Source organism: Leishmania martiniquensis, chromosome 29, assembly GCF_017916325.1.
Source record: "Leishmania martiniquensis isolate LSCM1 chromosome 29, whole genome shotgun sequence".
Taxonomy (NCBI): Eukaryota; Euglenozoa; class Kinetoplastea; order Trypanosomatida; family Trypanosomatidae; genus Leishmania; species Leishmania martiniquensis.
The window spans coordinates 35001-52850 of record NC_090164.1 but is presented as its reverse complement, the minus strand read 5'-3'; the positions used below and the strand labels follow the sequence as shown (position 1 = coordinate 52850).

Genomic DNA, 17850 nt, shown 5'->3' with positions numbered 1-17850 from the left:
TGTTGCTCCCCTTCAAGGGCTTGCAGTGTCTCTCCTGGCACCTGCGGCCGCTCTTGCGGCCTTTATCGCCCCTCCTATGTTCTCTTTATGCCCACTTCTCCCGCTTCTCCTGCAGACCTGTGCGTGTGTGTGCCCTCAATCGACCTGCCTCCACTGCACGCCTCCTCTTTTTGTGCAACTTCCCCCCCTCTCCTCGCGCCACCCATTCGCCCGCACCATTGAAAGCGATATAGAGCGCACGGACGCCAACACAACGCGGCACGGACGCCTGCCCCGCCCTCTTCACCGCCCTCCTCCACATTCTCAGCTCACATCTTTTGGCTTCACACCCTTTCCCTTCTCTTTAGCTGCAACGGTGACGGAACGATGTCTTTGCGCCCCGTAACTGGAATGCCCCCGCCAACGACGGGGACGGCTTTCTCCACGACGGGCTCCTCACAAACGGGATCGCTGCGGCCAACGACGACGATGGGTGGCGGAACCACACTCGGTCGCATCCAGGCACAGGTACAGGAGGGTACATTCACCTCTACAGTCTATGGCTACATTCGAGACCACCAATACGAAGAGGCTGTGGAGCTGCTGGCAACGCAGCTGGAGGAGTTCCCGCGCAGTCGCGCTGCCTTGTCGCTTATGGCATACTGCTACTACATGATGGGCGCCTACGGCGAGGCGGCCGGCCTCTACGAGCAGTTGACGAAGATCTGCCCCAACATCGAGGAGTACCGCGTATACTACGCTCAGTCGCTTTACAAGGCTGGCGCCTACGCAGAGAGCAGCCGCCTGTGCACGCTGATTACATCAGCGCAAAACCAAGTCACGCTCACGAAATTACAGGCGGCCATCGCATACGACCAGGAGGATATTCCGCAGACAAAATCGTTCCTCGAGCAGGCCCCAGCAACGGACACAGACATGCTTGTGCTGCGCGCCTGTGTGCTGAGTAAGGAGGGCAGCTACGAGGAGGCGCTAGAGAAGTTCAAGGAGGCGCAGGACATCGTCGGTTTCTCGGCGGCACTGACGTACAACATGGCGCTTATGTACTACAAGATGGAGCAGTACGGCTCGGCACTGCGGCACTTGGCCGAGATCATTGACCACGGTGTTGAGGAGCATCCGGAGCTGAATATTGGAACTACTACCGAGGGAGGCGAGGCGCGCTCGGTGGGCAACACCCAGCTGCTACGGGAGACAGCTCTCATTGAAGCCTTCAACCTTAAGGCAGCCATCGAGTACATCTCCAAGAACATGGCCGCTGCGAAGGAGGCTCTGACGGACATGCCGCCTCGCACCGATGAAGAGCTCGACCCCGTGACGCTGCACAACACTGCCCTCATCAATATGGATGAGAACCCGACGAACGGCTTCAAGAAGCTCAACTTCCTGCTGCAGAACCCGCCCTTCCCGCCGGAGACATTTCAGAATTTGCTGCTGTTCTACTGCAAATACCAATACTACGATTTGGCCGCGGACGTGCTCGCGGAGAACCCGCACCTGGCGTGGCAATACCTCTCGCAGAACAATCAATCGCTTTACGACTTCCTCGATGGCCTTATCACGGCCCAGACCTCACCCGCGGAGGCGTACCGAAAGTTCGACATCCTCGCGCAGAAGATGGTGCAGCAGCTGCGCAACATGACGCGGCGCATTCAGGAGGCCGATCAGAGCCAGGACGCGGTCGTGGCGAGGACGGCGGTGCGCACCTACGACGTCACCTTGGAGGAGTACATCCCCGTTCTCATGGCGCAGGCGAACATCTACTGGGATATGGAAAATTACCCAATGGTGGAGCAGCTCTTCCGCCAGTCAGCTGACTTCTGCTCCGAGAACGACGTCTGGAAGCAGAACGTCGCACATGTCTTCTTCATGCAGGAGACGAAGTTCAAGGAGGCGATTCGCTACTATTCGCCAGTGGTAGAAGCGAACCGGGAGAATATTCTAAGCTGCAGCGCTATTGTGCTCGCCAATCTGTGCGTGTCGTACATCATGACCGCACAGAACGAGCAGGCAGAGGAGATTATGCGCCGCATCGAGCGAGCGGAGGAGCGGCTGACCTACGAGGAGCCCTCGAAACAGCCGCTGCACTTGTGCATTGTGAACTTGGTCATTGGAACTCTCTACTGCTCCAAGGGAAACTTCGAGTTCGGCATCTCCCGCATCATCAAGTCGCTGGAGCCGTACGACCGCAAAATCATGACGGACACGTGGTTCTACGCTAAGAGATGCTTTCTCGCGCTGGCCATGAATCTGGCGAAGCACATGGTGACGCTGAAGGATTCGTCTTTCGAGGAAATCCTTTTTTTTCTCGAGCAGGCCGACTTGCACGGCGAGAGCATCTTCGCCTTTGTGCATCCTGACCCGTCCAAGCAGGACACGTCACCGCGCAACACCGTTCGCTGGGAGGCGCGACAGCTGAAGAAGCTGTACTTGACACTGAAGGAGTGAGACGGCTGGGAGCGGCCCATGTGTGCTGCACCGCTGCGTATGCGTCACTCTTTCTCTCTTCCGGCCGACCCATCGTCGGGTGCCATAGAATTCTGTGCGAGCAGTAGTAGGGTGCGCCTCTCTCTCTCGTTCCGTGGAGACAGCCGTACCCAAGCGTGAGCGGGCGAGCGGTGGCCGCGGAGGCGAGAGGGTGGCGTATCCTTATTTTTAGTTCCAGCGAAGGTTTTTGGTGTGCGGTCACGAGGAAGATTTGGAGAGCGAACGCGCTGGGGACTGCGCTGAGGCGACGGCTTGCGATAATGCTGTGGTCGGGGGCGCATAATTTGCGTGTGCGCCTGTGTGTGGTTTGTACACGTCTGCGTTCACCACCACTTCCTGCGAGGTTCCTCTCCATTGTGTGATTTACCGTTTCTCTGCCGCTATCAGACGCCATGGCTGATCTTGCTGGCGCCCATATGTGTCTCTGTGGGGGGGGGCGTATTCTGACTTCTTTTCCCCCTGTTCACGTGTTCTGCGTGTCGCTGTCTTCCCGTTCCCGCATCCCTCTCCGGGCGATCTGTGTGTTATGTATCTGACGTTGTCTCTCGTCCACTCCCTCACCCCCTGCCATCCACGCTGTTTCACGTTGGAGATGAGGAGGAGCTTATGTGCATCAAAGGGCGAGTGAACACATATCGGCAGAAAACAATGAGTGCGGTGAGCACGACAAACGCTTACGCCCCATCTAACGCAAGCAGCCATGAAGGCTTACAATCCGCGCCTCGGGTGCCGCTGTCCTAGTCTTCTCTCCGAGTCAGTGCTATCCCCTGCACTCGCCGAGAATTGACTGTCTTGGCGTTATCGGGAGCCTTGCTCGTCGATGCGTGAGCTCGTTCAGACCCCCTCACCCCACTCACTCATCACTCACGGGAGATCATGCGCCGCTCCTTTGCTCGTATTTGTAGCACCTCTGGAGGGAATTTCATGTTTAATCGATCGCTTTCACCGAGTGGCTCTTGTCTCCCTTGTACGATACACCTGCACCCACGTGCACGGGCCTCTTACCCAAGCCAACGTCATCCGGCAGCACTCTGACCGAATTTGTTGTGCACGTAGGCTGCTGTCCTCGGCGGTGCGACGAGAGTTTACAGGAAAAACGAAATCCGTGTGGTCAGCAAAAGAAGAGAGCAGGACTTCGGACCGATTTCTTCTGCGCGTGCAGATACACAACCGCTTTCGCACGTTCTCGCATGGTGGCGCGCACGCCTACAGCGCTCCTCCGCTGTTTTCTTAGAGGCTGCGGCGTGACAAGTGCTTTCCGTTTGTGCTCACGGCTGACTCGCCCCCGGCAGCGCACCCGCCTCTCTTACGCTCTCGCGCTCCCCTCCTCCCCGGAAGCGTACAGGGCAGGCTTGCGACTGAGTGTTGGAAGCTCCCGCGGCTGTGGAAAGGTGTGAGACTCTCTCACGCTCTTCCTTTTATTTTTTCGTGCGTGTGCTGCACGGTCTCTGCTCTTGTCGCTGACGGGGGAGTGGCTGGAGAGAGGCGGCCGGCGGTGAGCTAATATACGCAACGGGTGCCACGTCGCGCAGAGGCGAAGGCGTGTGTGTGCGCGCGAAGCGACGGCACGTAAACCATCTCCTCCTCACGTTGTTGCTTGGACGCAGCTCTTCGCGCCATCATGAAAGTTGAAATTATCGAGTGCGTAAAGAGGGAGCATGCGGCGGGCGAGACGCTTACGTTCCAGCTCAACGAGGTGGACAGCTCCTTTGCGAATGCCCTCCGGCGTGTCATGCTAGCCGAGGTGCCGACGCTCGCCATCGAGTTTGTGACGATCCGGCAGAACACGTCGGTGCTGCCGGATGAGATGATCGCCCACCGGCTCGGCCTCGTGCCACTCTTCTCCGCGAAGGCGAAGCGCTTGAACTTTCCCCAAGACTGCGGCTGTGGCGGAAGCGGGTGCCCGGACTGCCAGATTACCGGCTCCTTAAAGGCGCAGTGCCCGCCAACTCAGCATAGCACGCAGGTGTTCATTGGGGACTCCCTTCAGATCGACGACGCTGAGGTGTACCCGGTGAGTGCGGAGGAGCACGGCATTTGGCTCGTCACGCTCGGACGCAGTCAAGTCTTGGATGTGCAGATTGTGATCCGCAAGAACATTGCCAAGACGCACGCTAAGTTTATGCCTGTGGCGACGGTGGCGATGCGCTACGCGCCTGAGATTATTCTCAACCCGAACGGGTTCCAGGCCCTCGGGAAGGCGAAGGCGCGTGAGTGGGTGGCCCGCTGTCCGCGGAATGTCTTTCGCTTTGTCGAGCGAACTGGGCAGGTGGAGGTGCAAGACGAGGATGCCTGCATCTTTTGCCGCGAGTGCACGTCGCAGGAGCCTCCGTTCGACAAGCTCGCCGAGCCACTCGTGTTTGTGCGGCAGAGGAAGAATAAGATGGGCCGCTTCGACTTCACCTTCACAGTGGAGTCGACGGGGGTGCTGCCGGTGCTGCAGATTGTGTACGACGCGGTAGAGGTGGTGCGCAAGAAGCTGCAGCGGGTGAGCGAAGGCCTCATGAGAGACCCAAATGCCGATGGTGTGATGACGCGGACGATTGGCCAGTCCACGACCGCCCCAGTGGTGCCCAACGCGGACGCTGTTCGGAAGGGGGCGGAGGAGGACAACTTAGACTTCACCATGCAGTAGATCCATCGCCATCGTACACCTCGCTGAGCGCAAGGTAGGTGGCGAAGGCTGAAGGGGGTGGGGGCTCTGCCTGGTACTGCAGGAGGAGGGGGACTTGTATGCGGTGCGCGCGCTCTCTTTGTGCTGACGTCTTTTTCCCTTTGCTCGTGCCGCTTTTCTCTGTCGCTCACTCCGCGCGTCGACGCCGGAGTGCGGCGCATTTCAGGCGCGAGTGGGGGAGGCCGATAGCGCACATCCGACCTCAGAAGCATTAGCGGACGCTGGAGCGGCCGTCGAACTAGCGGCGCCGGCTGCAGGGAATCTGTTGCCTGACTTGCCTTTGGCATCATGGAGATGAGAAGGCGGAATGGTGGGGTTGCCGGCGAGCTGGTGCCCTCACCCCGCCCCTTGTGTAAGAGTCGTGATAAGTTGCCTTCCCTCCAAAGCCAGAAGAGCTCCAGCCGAAGGAGGGCTGCGTCGACAAGTTCCAAGGAAGAGAGGCGACATCTCCGAAGGCCGTTCTTCAGACGTTTGCCCGAGAAGCGAGAGAGAGTGGGCAGGAGGGCCAGTGAACCACTGACCCTTCTACCCTTGCCCCGTCGCCTCGTATTCACTCTTGCCTGCATGTCGAGCATTGCTGCCAAGACGCACCATGCGAACGACTCGCAGCGCACATCACTTCGCACTTTACCTCCTCAATAATGTGATAGCTGAAGAGAAGAGGATTTTACTTCTCGTGACGCGGTGCATTGCCGTGTGACTCGCTGTTTCTCTGTCTCTACCGATTCTCTGCTTCACGCGTATCGCCCCCACCCCTCCCGAGTGTTCTTTCCTCGTCACTCTAACTGCTTACATTGCCGCGTGCGTGTGTTCTCGGGCATTTATGCCACTGGCGCAGCCACTCGAGCAACTTCCACTTCACCACCGTCGCCATCACAGGGAACCTCTCCTCATCGGTTGTTGAGGACCGCGACCGGTGCTGCGCTGTCAAGCTTTCCCTTCTTTCGGACACTGCCGCTGCATGTGTTTCTCCCTCCCCCCTCTTACATCGGCAGTCTCAGTCATGGAAGCGCCACACACGTTTACATCCCGCGGGAGCCCGTCAGCAGTGCGACTACCAGGAATGCTGAAGAGGAGTGCGCCGGTCCGCGTGGGTGCAGCACGCACGCCGCCGAGAAGCAGAAGGCGGTCAAAGGGGCTGCTAGAGCTGCTGGAGAGCGGTGCGGTTGGTCCGGAAGTTGACCTGGAGCCGCTGCTGGCGATTGGCGGCCCCATGCGGTCACAGCGGGTGCCGCTGCACAATCCAGCGGAAAAGCGGCAGCACCGTCCGCAAGTCATGACGGAAAACTCCGGTTTTAAAGCCGTCCACGACTACAAGCTGGACATGGAGGAGCTCGCCAGAATTCCCCCTTCTCTGAATCTGAAGGAGCTGAAGGGCTGGGAGGCAGAGCAGGCAAAAGCGAGACGTTCGCAGCGTTCCACCGTGAAGGCTGCCGCGGCGCCGACAGTGAGCGCCCGAGCGACGTCTGCATCCGGCCTCTCTACATCCTTGGCTGCTACCGCGGCGGACCCACTCCACGCCGCCCGTCCAGCGCGAGAGGACGCGCGTACGTACACTGAGCTGCTTGACTGGTACTCGATGCACGAATTCATCATACGCAAGGGAAAAGCGCTGCGCAGCACGCCTGAGTTTGCCTCCTTCAAGCGGCACTACGCGTCTAGCTGGGGCGAGATTGAGGGCCTCATCGAGATGCTCGAAAAGATGCTGCAGAGCTACGGCGTTGAGCTGGTCTATGTGGATGGTAGGCGGCTCGCTCAGATGGCTTCCTATCAGGCCCCCGACTTGATCTCCCCGACGGAGATGCTAGAGTGCATCAACAATGCTGAGGAGGTGATTCCGCTGCTCATGGATGCATCACGGCCCTACCGCTACGGCCCCACGCGTCACCACGTAGCGGCTACAAAGATTCAGGCCACATGGCGTATGTCTAGGCAGCGCCTTGCCTATATCCACCTGCTGATTGGCACCCGTGCCGCTATAGCCATTCAGCGACAATGGGCAATGTTTCGCTCTCACTTCATGACGCGTCGCACCATTCGCTCCCTACACGAGACCCGCTTAACGCAGTGGCAGCAGACGATGAAAGAATTCAAGGCTGCCTGGCCACGCATCGAAGAGAGCCGGCGCACCATTGTTCATCTTCCCTCTCTCTCATACCCCATGTATCAAGCCAAGAAGATGCCCTTCTTCGAGGCGAGGCAGCTTGGGCAGCTAACGCGTCTGAGCATGCTGGCAGACCCACGTGTGCAGCTGGTCTTTGTCGTTCCGGTGAGACCAGAGGCAGAGATTCAGGAGTATTACATGAGTCTGCTTGCCGAGAATGGCGTGCCAAATGTCGCCGGTCGATTGACGTTCGTGGCGCCCGAGAACACGCAGCGTCTTCCTGCTGGGATGAGCCTTACCCGTCTGGTGCTGCTTTCCCCACGTCTCCTAAAGCTGCTCGCTGCCATGTGTACTGGCAAGCCAGCCTACATTATCCCTGGCGTCGTCGGAGTGGAGGAGCTCACGTTGGCAACGCAGCTGAACATACCGCTGCTGTCGTCAGAGCCGCGTCTAGTGCAGGCATACGGCTCCAAGAGCGGCTGCAGGCGCTTGCTGGAGGCGGCGGACATTCTCACGCCTCCCGGTGTGGCGCGACTGCGCTCGCGAGCGGACCTCCTGAATGCCTTGACGAGCCTCATCCTCCACCACCGCAACGTGCAGCGATGGCTGATCAAACTGGAGAACGAATTCGGAAGCCAAGGCCACGCGTACCTTGACGTGAATCGCTTGAAGTCTCTGCAGTCGGGGAACTCGGCGCCTGAATTGGTGGAAGGTGCGCCCTCTGCTGCGCTAAGCGCAGCTGTGCTTCGTGAGTTGGAGGCACACGCAGCGAAGCGCATACGACTCTTGCACCCAAGCAGCTACTCCAACTGGGAGGCGTATCTCGACATGTTCGACTCGGTGGGCGGGTGTGTCCAGGCCGTCCTGGGCGGCCCCAGCTCCGCGATCACGGTGAACTTATTTGTTGCCCCATCCGGTGCGGTGCGGATAGAGTCGGTGGTAGAGCCGCTTCTGGCCCCCGCCCTCACCGCCATGGGGTCGCTGTTTCCTTACCGCTCCAGTGTGCCATACGGGGCGGTGCGGGGTGCTTCTCTCAGCCTCGGCGAGGCAGCGTATCGGAAACGCATCATGGGCTACCTGTCTGTCGACTTCATCGTGACCAGCGAAGCCGATGCCGCGGGCGACGCTTCCTCCTCTCCCCAACCGCGACTCTGGGGTGTGGACGTGGACTTTGGGCTCACCACTCAGGCCTCTGTGCATGCGCTCGCCTGTGTATTCAGTGGCAGCACGTGGAACGAGAAGGCCGGCACCTGTGTGAGCCGGAGAACCGGCAAGCCACTTATGTACGTCTACAGTGGCGTACTTTACAACCCGTACATCTCCTCGATCCGCCATTCCTCCTTCTTCTCTCTATGCCGCCACCGAAAGCTGACGTACGACTGCACTCGTCAGTCGGGGATTGTATTTCACTTCCTCAACGTGCTACTGTGCAACTGCCTTGGCGTGATATCGGCTGGCGCTGAGGAAGAACGCGTGGTACAGCAGATAGCGGAGTTTCAGGCGCTCCTGAATATGGAGTTCCCCGCTGAAGGTCAGCATTCCGCAGACAGCAACTGCGTCTATTTTGCCTCCCTCGTTCGGCAGCTCTCGCAACTCTTGACGTGAGACAACGCTGGGCGCGAGTGTTGCTGGCTGTGGCGCTTTTAGCGGGGACGCCTCCGTCCTTTGTGTGTGCGTATCTGTAGCGTTGCTGCTTCTCTTCTCCACTGCTTTGCTCTATCCTCTCACCGACGATGTACTGGAGGGGGGAGGGGCATGTTGTCCTCTCCCCTCTCCAAAAGCGATCCCATGGAACTCTTTCTTTGGACTTCACCCGTTGGGCAGCTCTGCATGGGCTTACGCTCAGTGGCGCGCGTTCCCCTCCGCGACCCTTCGCTTTGCTCCTCTCCGACGCGCTCAAGTCAGATGTGAGGCGCCAGTGCGCCTGTGCCTCATGCCCTCGAGCCATATACGCCCACCGTTTGTGAGCTGGCGCCTTGCATGGCCTATGGGGACAGGCCTTCACGTGCGCACGCCATCCCCAACTGGGGCGGCCTCTTTTTCTCGGTGAACACCGAGCTGACACCGCGCAGAGCGAGGAGATCGAAAGCGTGAGCACCCGCATTGCCCGCCGCTGCTCGGCTTCTCTGAACACCAATCTTGTTGTGGGTCTTTCCCTTTGCAAGCAACGTTGTGACCACCGGCGATGCCCCCGCCTGCTTCGCTGCCTCCTTTGAGGCTCGCAAGGATCGCCCCACTTCGGTGGCCTCTTCTTTGTCTGTTCTCCCGATGTCCACGAGGTTGTCTGTGCGCCGCGTAGCGGCTTCCCGACGCTCTTGCGATGCATGATTGCTTTCAAGGGACTTCTCTTCGGTATCGCCTCCCCCTCTTCTACCCCCTCCGCTCTTCTCGAGTCTCATTTCTAACGGGTGCGGAGACAATTATTCAGAAGGATTCGTCGCTGCCCCACTGCACACTGCAGTCCCCATTTTTGTCCCTTTCGTCTTTCTTTGTGTGAAAAGTGTTGCTGAACCGGCCGTGTCTCTGTCTGTCTGTCGATCTCTGTCTGTGTGTCTGTGCACGCTTTTCTATTGAAGGATTGGGAGACGTGCCCATTATTTGTGGCCCAACCCATATTACCTTTCCACTCGATTTGCGTTTCTCGTCCAAGCGCACCCCACCGCCCTCTTCCTTTCACACGCCATCATCCGCCGCCTCGGCGTCGTATCACCCCTCCAGAGAGGACGTCTGTTCGAGTATAGAGCACCACGACCTCTGCGACCCCCCGCCCCCTCCCTCCCTACCCAATCACAGTGCTGCGTCACCGAGTTACTTCAGCCATGAACTCGAAGGGGAGTGAGGTAGCGGCGAGTGTGCCGTCGAAGGACCCGCAGAAAGACGGCACCGTCAACGAGCGGAAAAAGAAAGAGAGCGAGCGCAAGATGAGTGAAGAGGACATGCGCATCAAGGAGGAGGTGGAACTGCTGGTGACGCGAGCCGCAGACACCGATGTTGATATCGCCAATGTCGCGGTGGAGCGCCTGGTGGATCTGCTTCGCACAAGCAGCAGCGGCAGTCTGGCCGCCGTCCCACCACCACTGAAGCACGTGCGTGCCTTGTATCCCGAACTGGAAGCGGCACTCAAGAGCTCCGAGAACCCATCTGTCTCACGCCGACTACACGACCTCCTCTCTTTCATCTCCATGACGCTCGAGTCCAACAACGGCGGGCGCACGCTGCTGGAGCACAAGCTGAAAGGCACGAGGAACGACCTGGCGCAGTGGGGCCACGAGTACCTCCGCTTTCTAGCCGGTGCCATTGGCGAAGAGTGGCGCGAGCGGTCCGCCAACAAGGAGTCGATGGACTATCTGAATGGCTTCGTGGACCAGATCGTCTTCTACATGCTGGCACATCAAGACGAAGCGACGGCGATCGACTTGCTGATGGAGATCGACGGCGTCACACGCATTCTGCCGCTCGTGGAGGCGTCTAACTACAAGCGGATTGCAAACTATATCGCGGCAATCAGCAAGTATCTGACTCGCCCCTCAGACAGCGAGGCTCTCCGCACGGTGTACGATATTTACAAGAAGATGAAAGCCTACCCAGACGCAGCGCTCACCGCCCTCATGCTGAACGACCGCGAGCTTGTCGCGGAGCTGTTCAGTGAGTGCACAAGCAAGCCGGAGCGCCTGCAGATGGCGCTGTCGTGTGCGAGGCAGAAGTGCTTCCTTGACTTGGATTGCGAGGAAGACGAACTGCTGCAGGACGCGAATGGCAACATGGGCCTCTCGCAGCTGTACCGCCACACGGCGCAAGAGCTCGACTGTATGGCACCGAAGACGCTCGAGGAGGTCTTTAAGATGTCGCCGGACGAGAAGAATGGCCCCAAAGACCTGCAGAACAATTTGGTCTGCGCCTTCGTCAGCGGGCTGGCGAACTGCGGATACGGCACAGATAAGTTTCTCTCGGGTACCCCGACCTTTTTCTTCGATCAGCGCGAGGACCGCATCATCTCCACCACAGCAGCCCTCGGCTTGCTGCACCTGTGGGACCACACGGAAGGCCTGCAGCAGATCGACAAGTACTTCTATTCAGAGAGCACCTACGTGAAGGCTGGCGCGTGCCTTGCCTCTGGTATTGTCATGTGTGGTGTGCGGAATCCCTTTGACCCTGCGCTGGGGCTGCTGTCGGAGCAGATCAACGCGCAAGAGGCAGAGGTGGCTATTGGTGCCATCCTTGGCCTCGGCTACGCCTACGCCGGCACGCGCAAGGAGGACGTGAAGGAGCTCCTCATTCCGCTGCTAGCGGACTCGGAGCAGAAGCTGCTGGTGCAGTGCATGGCCGCCTACGCCCTCGCCACAGTATTTGTCGCCTCTGCCGATGAGGACATCTCCGAGACGATGATGAACTGCCTAATGGAGGTGCCTGTGAACAAGTTAAAGGAGCCGTGTGTGCGTTATCTGATCCTGGCGCTCGGCTGCATGTTCCTAGGGCGCCAGGAGGCCGCCGACACCCTGCTGGATGCCACGCGCGCTCTGCCAGCAGTCATCCAGCGCTACACGGAAATTGTGGTGCGCAGCTGCGCTTTCGCTGCCACGGGCAACGTCGTCGTCATCCAAAGCTTTTTCCATGTCATTGCAGAGAACGATGAGGCACCGGAGAACGACGAAGAGCAGAACGAGGACGAAACGGGGAATGGCAACAACACCAATGAGGAGGCGCCAGCGAAGCCGGAGGAGGAGAAGACGACGCCACTGAATCATAAGGCAGCGGCTGTGCTAGGCATCGGCCTCGTGGCGGTCGGTGAAGACCTTGGGATGGAGATGACGAAGCGGGCTATCATTCACTCGCTGCTGGCGGACACCGTTAGCAAAGGTAAAGATCCCATGTCAGGGCGATGTGCGGTGCCGCTGGTCTATGCTCTCCTCTCCGCTGGCAATCCCAACATGCCGGTCGTGGAGACACTGAATCGACTCGCACACGACTCGGATCTGCCAACAGCCACCAACGCTATTACAGCGATGGGTATCGTCGCGGCGGGAAGCAACAACGCCCGCGTAGCTACGAAGCTCCACAGCCTCTCTTCCTACTATCAGAAGCCCATCTTTGCCGGCGCGACCTTCGCGGTGCGCCTGGCTGAGGGTCTCTGCGCCATGGGGAAGGGCCACCTTACCCTCTCTTGTCTGCATAACGACAGCAAGGCAGTCAACATGACCGCTCTTATGGGCGTTTTGAGTTTGCTCCACAGCTCCCTGGACCTGTCAAAGACCCTGCTGGGTGAGTGCCACTACATGTTCTACGCCATCACGCCAGCCATCAGCCCGCGTATGATGATGGCCGTCAATGAGAACATGGAGCCGGTAGACTCCGTGCTGGTGCGCGTCGGTCTGCCGGTGGATACAGTGGCGCTGCCGGGCAACCCGAAAGCCATCACTGGCTTTCAAACCCAGAAAACACCGGTGTTGCTCAGTGCGACAGACAAGGTGGAGTGCGCTGACAGCAAGTATGCGCCTGTTGGAACGGTGCTGGAGGGCATTTGTGTCATGAGGGAGCGACCTCAGGCGGAGTAGGGCTTGCCTGCATGGTATGGCAGCACTCAGCCGCCCTTTCGTTGTGCAACCATTCTTTTTTCCTCGTGTGCCGCTGAGTGGGTGATGGCGACAAGTCTTCAGCCCTCACCGCGCACCAGCGAGTCCGCTTGGTTGCGGGCGTGTGTGGCAGACTCCTTTGCATCAACGAAAGCGAGAGATGCAAGCGTGAGGGACAGGTGCCGGTACCTCTATGACAGCCGACCATGCGTGCCTCTTCGAAGAGAGGAAGGTGGGCGCCCATCTATTCCTCTTCATTGACCGTACAAGTGTCGTCGTCTCCGGCCAGCCTGCATCAGTGTCCCCCCTCGGCTAGCGTCTTAGGTCTCTTCTCTATCTCCCGAGCCAGATGGATGCTTGCTGTGTGTGTGTGTGTGTTTAGATGTCTGGATGCCTGTGCGTGCCTTTTCAATTTGTGTCGGCACCCCCGCGGCTGTGAGCCTCGTGGATTGATGTATCGGCGACGGCTGATTCCCTTAGCCTTCGTTTTCTGTTGTTATTTTTCGCCTTTTGGAAGATGTCCGCGCCGGGGAGTGGTGTGTGACAGGAGGATGCACACCAGCTGAAATCAACCGCAGGAAATAAAAATGGCGCCCCTTCAGAATATGTGGCACGCCTGTCAGGAAGTGGTGTGGGCGGCACAGTGCTGGACTGCGGGCGCATCTGCAGAGTTGGGTTTTACTCGTCACCCTGCCGCCTGTGGTGCGCAGCTCACGCGTGCCCCTCTTCCTTTCGTCCCGTCGCCCCGCCGAAGACGCGCTGGCAGGCGCAGCTTTGTGGTGTCCAGGTGCGTGTCTTCTCTGCCTTTCCTCTGTAGGGGGAGTGGAGAGGGTATGTGGCAGGAACGAACGGCTTCCCTTGTCGCACGTTTCGACCTCCACAGACAGCTATATCTCCTTGAATCACCGATAGGCACGGCGAACTGAGCATTTCTGTCTGTGGTACGCGTTTTGAGACCGGGCCATGCGCAGAGGACTGCGTGGGGCGCATTGTTGTGACGCGCGCCTGTGCCGGACCGAGCAGACGCAGCGGCACCGCTTCTTCGCTGTGTGGCAGCGCGTGACCCCACTAAGCAAGGAAAAGTACTCAACCTCCCCAACTTGCCACCTGATCTTGATTTAGTCCATACGTGTATACGTCTGCGTGTGTGTGCCGCGTACTGTTTACCGCTCATTCGCCTCGCAGCGCGCAGTCATCGTTTAGCAGCGCATTCCTTTCGTGTGTGGTGTGCGTTTTGGTGTTCTATCCGTCATTACAATTTGCTGTCGCGAACGACATCTCCGTCGAGCTCGCCCAAATTGCAGCTGATCGACCGTCGTTGCTGACAAGAGTAGTCGAGGCAGACACCCACCATCCTGAGCCGTGGAAAAGGTCCTCACAGGTTCTGTCATTATATATATATATATATATATCGGGCGGCCGGCTTGTAATTGTTGGAGCGAAACCTTGCGGCTTGCAGGGACACACACGATCGCCAATGAGCACCCACACCGACATTGAGCGCCAAATCATGATGGAGATGGAGGCGGAGATCAATCGATCGCAAGAACATCGCCATGACCTGTACGCTGCTCCTCCGCCATTTGAAATCAACCCGATCGAGGAAGATCCCATGGAAGAGGCCCGAAAAGCGGAAGTCGATCGCATTCAGCGCGAAATAGAAGAGCGTCTTCGCCGGAAGCAAGTGCAGCTTGAGTCGCTGAAGTTATCACCGACGTCCTCTGCCACTCAAAGAGCCGTTAGTACCTCCCACAGCACATTTTCGCTGTCTCAAAAACCTGCCTGGGCTACGGAGGTCCCCGATCACTCTGCACGCTGTGGCTCAATCACCAGTGAAGCTGATCAGCGAAGAGGGACCAACGACCATTCCCAGTCCCACGAAGAGGTGGATGCAAATCTAACAGTAGGGCTGCAAGCTGAAACACTAGTCAATACGGAGGAGCAACTTTGGCGAGGCACGACGGCTCGCTCGCTGCGTGCAAGCGAGGAGCAGGCCCGTCGGGAGGCCGAGGAGCGCGCACGGCTGGAGGCCGAGGAGCAGGCCCGTCGGGAGGCCGAGGAGCGCGCACGGCTGGAGGCCGAGGAGCAGGCCCGTCGGGAGGCCGAGGAGCGCGCACGGCTGGAGGCCGAGGAGCAGGCCCGTCGGGAGGCCGAGGAGCGCGCACGGCTGGAGACCGAGGAGCAGGCCCGTCGGGAGGCCGAGGAGCGCGCACGGCTGGAGGCCGAGGAGCAGGCCCGTCGGGAGGCCGAGGAGCGCGCACGGCTGGAGGCCGAGGAGCAGGCCCGTCGGGAGGCCGAGGAGCGCGCACGGCTGGAGACCGAGGAGCAGGCCCGTCGGGAGGCCGAGGAGCGCGCACGGCTGGAGGCCGAGGAGCAGGCCCGTCGGGAGGCCGAGGAGCGCGCACGGCTGGAGACCGAGGAGCAGGCCCGTCGGGAGGCCGAGGAGCGCGCACGGCTGGAGGCCGAGGAGCAGGCCCGTCGGGAGGCCGAGGAGCGCGCACGGCTGGAGGCCGAGGAGCAGGCCCGTCGGGAGGCCGAGGAGCGCGCACGGCTGGAGGCCGAGGAGCAGGCCCGTCGGGAGGCCGAGGAGCGCGCACGGCTGGAGGCCGAGGAGCAGGCCCGTCGGGAGGCCGAGGAGCGCGCACGGCTGGAGGCCGAGGAGCAGGCCCGTCGGGAGGCCGAGGAGCGCGCACGGCTGGAGGCCGAGGAGCAGGCCCGTCGGGAGGCCGAGGAGCGCGCACGGCTGGAGACCGAGGAGCAGGCCCGTCGGGAGGCCGAGGAGCGCGCACGGCTGGAGACCGAGGAGCAGGCCCGTCGGGAGGCCGAGGAGCGCGCACGGCTGGAGGCCGAGGAGCAGGCCCGTCGGGAGGCCGAGGAGCAGGCCAGGCGGGAGGCACAATGCGCCGTAGTTCCGGAGTACGCGGAGAGTTTGAAGCTTGCTAAAGCTGCTGGACCCGCGACTGCGCCTGCTGGTACGAAGCTGGCGAGTTGCTCTGATGCATGGAGAGGAAGTAACGGAAGCTTTCCGTATTCACGCGCGAATGAGAGCGGCGTGGGAGCTGATATGAATGAGGGGGAAGTGGATGCGCTGCAAAAGTCGGAATTGGGCGGTAGCCGAAATTACAGCGCGCCCCTTGACGACAGTGAGGGACGGAGTGTGGAGTGCACAGATTCTAGAGACTCCACCTCGGAGACTATCAGCCGCTTTTCGTCCTCCACGTTAGAGGCCGTCCGGAATGACAATGGGATTCTCTCTCGGACAGAGGATGACGTCTTCACACCCCCGCGCACAATGAAAGAGGCCCCGCTTGAAAGCTTTGAGGCGGCCCTATCGGCTGAGCTACAGACACATGGGCTCACAGAGGAATCGATCAGAGGCAGCTACATTGAGGTGCAGAGATACGCGACTATCCGCGAGTCTGGCAAGTGCTTGTTCCCTCCAAGGGAGGTCACGGGGGAGGTGCCGGCGCATGCGAAGATTCAGCTCGGCTTCTTCTCGGCCAAGCAGACGATCATTAACCTCCATCGCTCGCATGCAAAGCCAAATGCTGACCGCGAGCGACCTTGTGGACCAGGCGAGCGCTCGCTGAGCACCCTCAAGTGCTATTTCGAGTCGGAGGTGCTAAGTGACCCCACCCTGACCGTAGACGACGAGGATTGCCCTCACAACGCCCCCACTGAACGTCTGCTGACAAGGGCACAACTGCTGAGGGGCGATAGCGCAATGGTGCGGAAGGCTATTTCACAGATTTCGTACGGGGATCCGATTCAGGTGTGGGAGCGCACACAGTCAAAGACGAAGGATAAAGATGCGAGGGCGACGAAGTTGACGGCAGCGAGTTTGTGGGTGAGCGACATCGACACCCGCAAGCCTATCCCAGCAATGCGCACCTTTACGGGGGGCTTTGTGTATTGCATCGAGGCGACGAGGATCAGCAACCGGATGATGGAGCTGCATGGAGCAGGAACCGATCCTCTCATCGTGGGAGCGGCGCTGTACAGCTGGACGGACCGGCATAAGGTAAAGGTCTCCGAAACCTTCTACTTCGACTCCGAGCTTGACGTCTTCTACCCCCACAAGGAGCGCAGCGAGCTCGCCAAGAAGAAGTGCGTGGTGGCCTTTGTACCAAGCGAGTTCAAGGGGACGCTGCATCTCCTGCTGCGCGTGTACCGACCATGCTGCGAGGACTTCGACACCTATGTTGATTTGTACAGCCGTGCAGACCGCTACAAGGCGATCCATGTAGCACCCATGAAGCAGGAGACGCTGCTTCTGACTCAGGTGTCAGACGTGCTGGAAGAGCTGGGCTGGAACTTGGTGGCGCTGCAGGATGAGGCAAATCACCCATCGACGAAGCTTTCTGTTGACCGTCTCTACCGCAAGGCCCTATCGGATGACGACGTATTTAAGGTGGGGAACGACGAGCGCTGGCGCAGCGCTCAGAAGGTGGTGCCCGTCGACATGGTCTTCTCCGTCTCGGATCTAACCAGGCACGAAGTCGCGTTTCCGTCTGACCACCCCGAGACTTCACCGGAAGAGAACGAGTCGAAGGTGAGCCTGCTGGACCCGGAAGTGCCGGGTGCTCGCCCGGTCATCTACCGCTACGCGCCGTGCTGCATCCCGATCCTCAATTCTGGCTACTTCACCACGTACAACAACGTGTACTATTTCAGTGTGTCGAAGCTGAGGGTAATCTACACGAGCTGTCTCCGCAACATCCCCGCTTCGCATCACACCTATGCCTTTCAGATTTGTGTCAAGGACCGGGACGACGGGCTCTCGGAGGAGGGTGCTATCAAGTGCATCTACGGCCGTGGCCTGTCGAGCTTGTCGATGGACACCACGGCGTGGTCGTCCTCGGTTCACAACTCGAGTGACATCGTACTGAACGACGAGTTCAAGTTGCAGCTGCCGCTTAACCTCTCGGATCGCCATCATATTTTTATGACCCTCTACGCCACTTGCCAGAGGAAAACGCCACCCGGCCCTGGGCAGCCACGCTTGATCAAGATCGGCT

The 17850-nt window shown here is 59.6% G+C and overlaps 5 protein-coding genes across 5 annotated transcripts in view; all 5 read left to right on the top strand.

Moving 5' to 3' along the window:
• Positions 1-366: 366 nt before the first annotated feature.
• LSCM1_04303 (uncharacterized protein) lies at positions 367-2445 on the top strand (the record flags this gene model as incomplete). The annotated part of the gene is made up of 1 exon (XM_067321815.1): positions 367-2445. One exon carries the CDS (start codon positions 367-369, stop codon positions 2443-2445), a length of 2079 nt encoding a protein of 692 aa, XP_067176910.1.
• Positions 2446-4105: 1660 nt separating this feature from the next.
• Positions 4106-5119, top strand: LSCM1_04302 (uncharacterized protein; the record flags this gene model as incomplete). Its single annotated transcript, XM_067321814.1, has 1 exon — positions 4106-5119. One exon carries the CDS (start codon positions 4106-4108, stop codon positions 5117-5119), a length of 1014 nt encoding a protein of 337 aa, XP_067176909.1.
• Positions 5120-6161: 1042 nt separating this feature from the next.
• On the top strand, positions 6162-8867 carry LSCM1_04301 (uncharacterized protein; the record flags this gene model as incomplete). Its single annotated transcript, XM_067321813.1, has 1 exon — positions 6162-8867. One exon carries the CDS (start codon positions 6162-6164, stop codon positions 8865-8867), a length of 2706 nt encoding a protein of 901 aa, XP_067176908.1.
• A 1214-nt stretch (positions 8868-10081) lies between these two features.
• Positions 10082-12814, top strand: LSCM1_04300 (uncharacterized protein; the record flags this gene model as incomplete). Its single annotated transcript, XM_067321812.1, has 1 exon — positions 10082-12814. The coding sequence occupies one exon, from the start codon at positions 10082-10084 to the stop codon at positions 12812-12814; it is 2733 nt and encodes a 910-aa protein (XP_067176907.1).
• A 1495-nt stretch (positions 12815-14309) lies between these two features.
• Positions 14310-17850, top strand: part of LSCM1_04299 (uncharacterized protein) — a gene marked incomplete at both ends in the record, with an annotated part of 7527 nt that continues 3986 nt past the window's right edge. Inside the window, one exon of the mRNA XM_067321811.1 lies at positions 14310-17850. This exon is cut by the window's right edge and continues 3986 nt beyond it. Within this exon, the coding sequence (XP_067176906.1) occupies positions 14310-17850 (3541 nt within the window).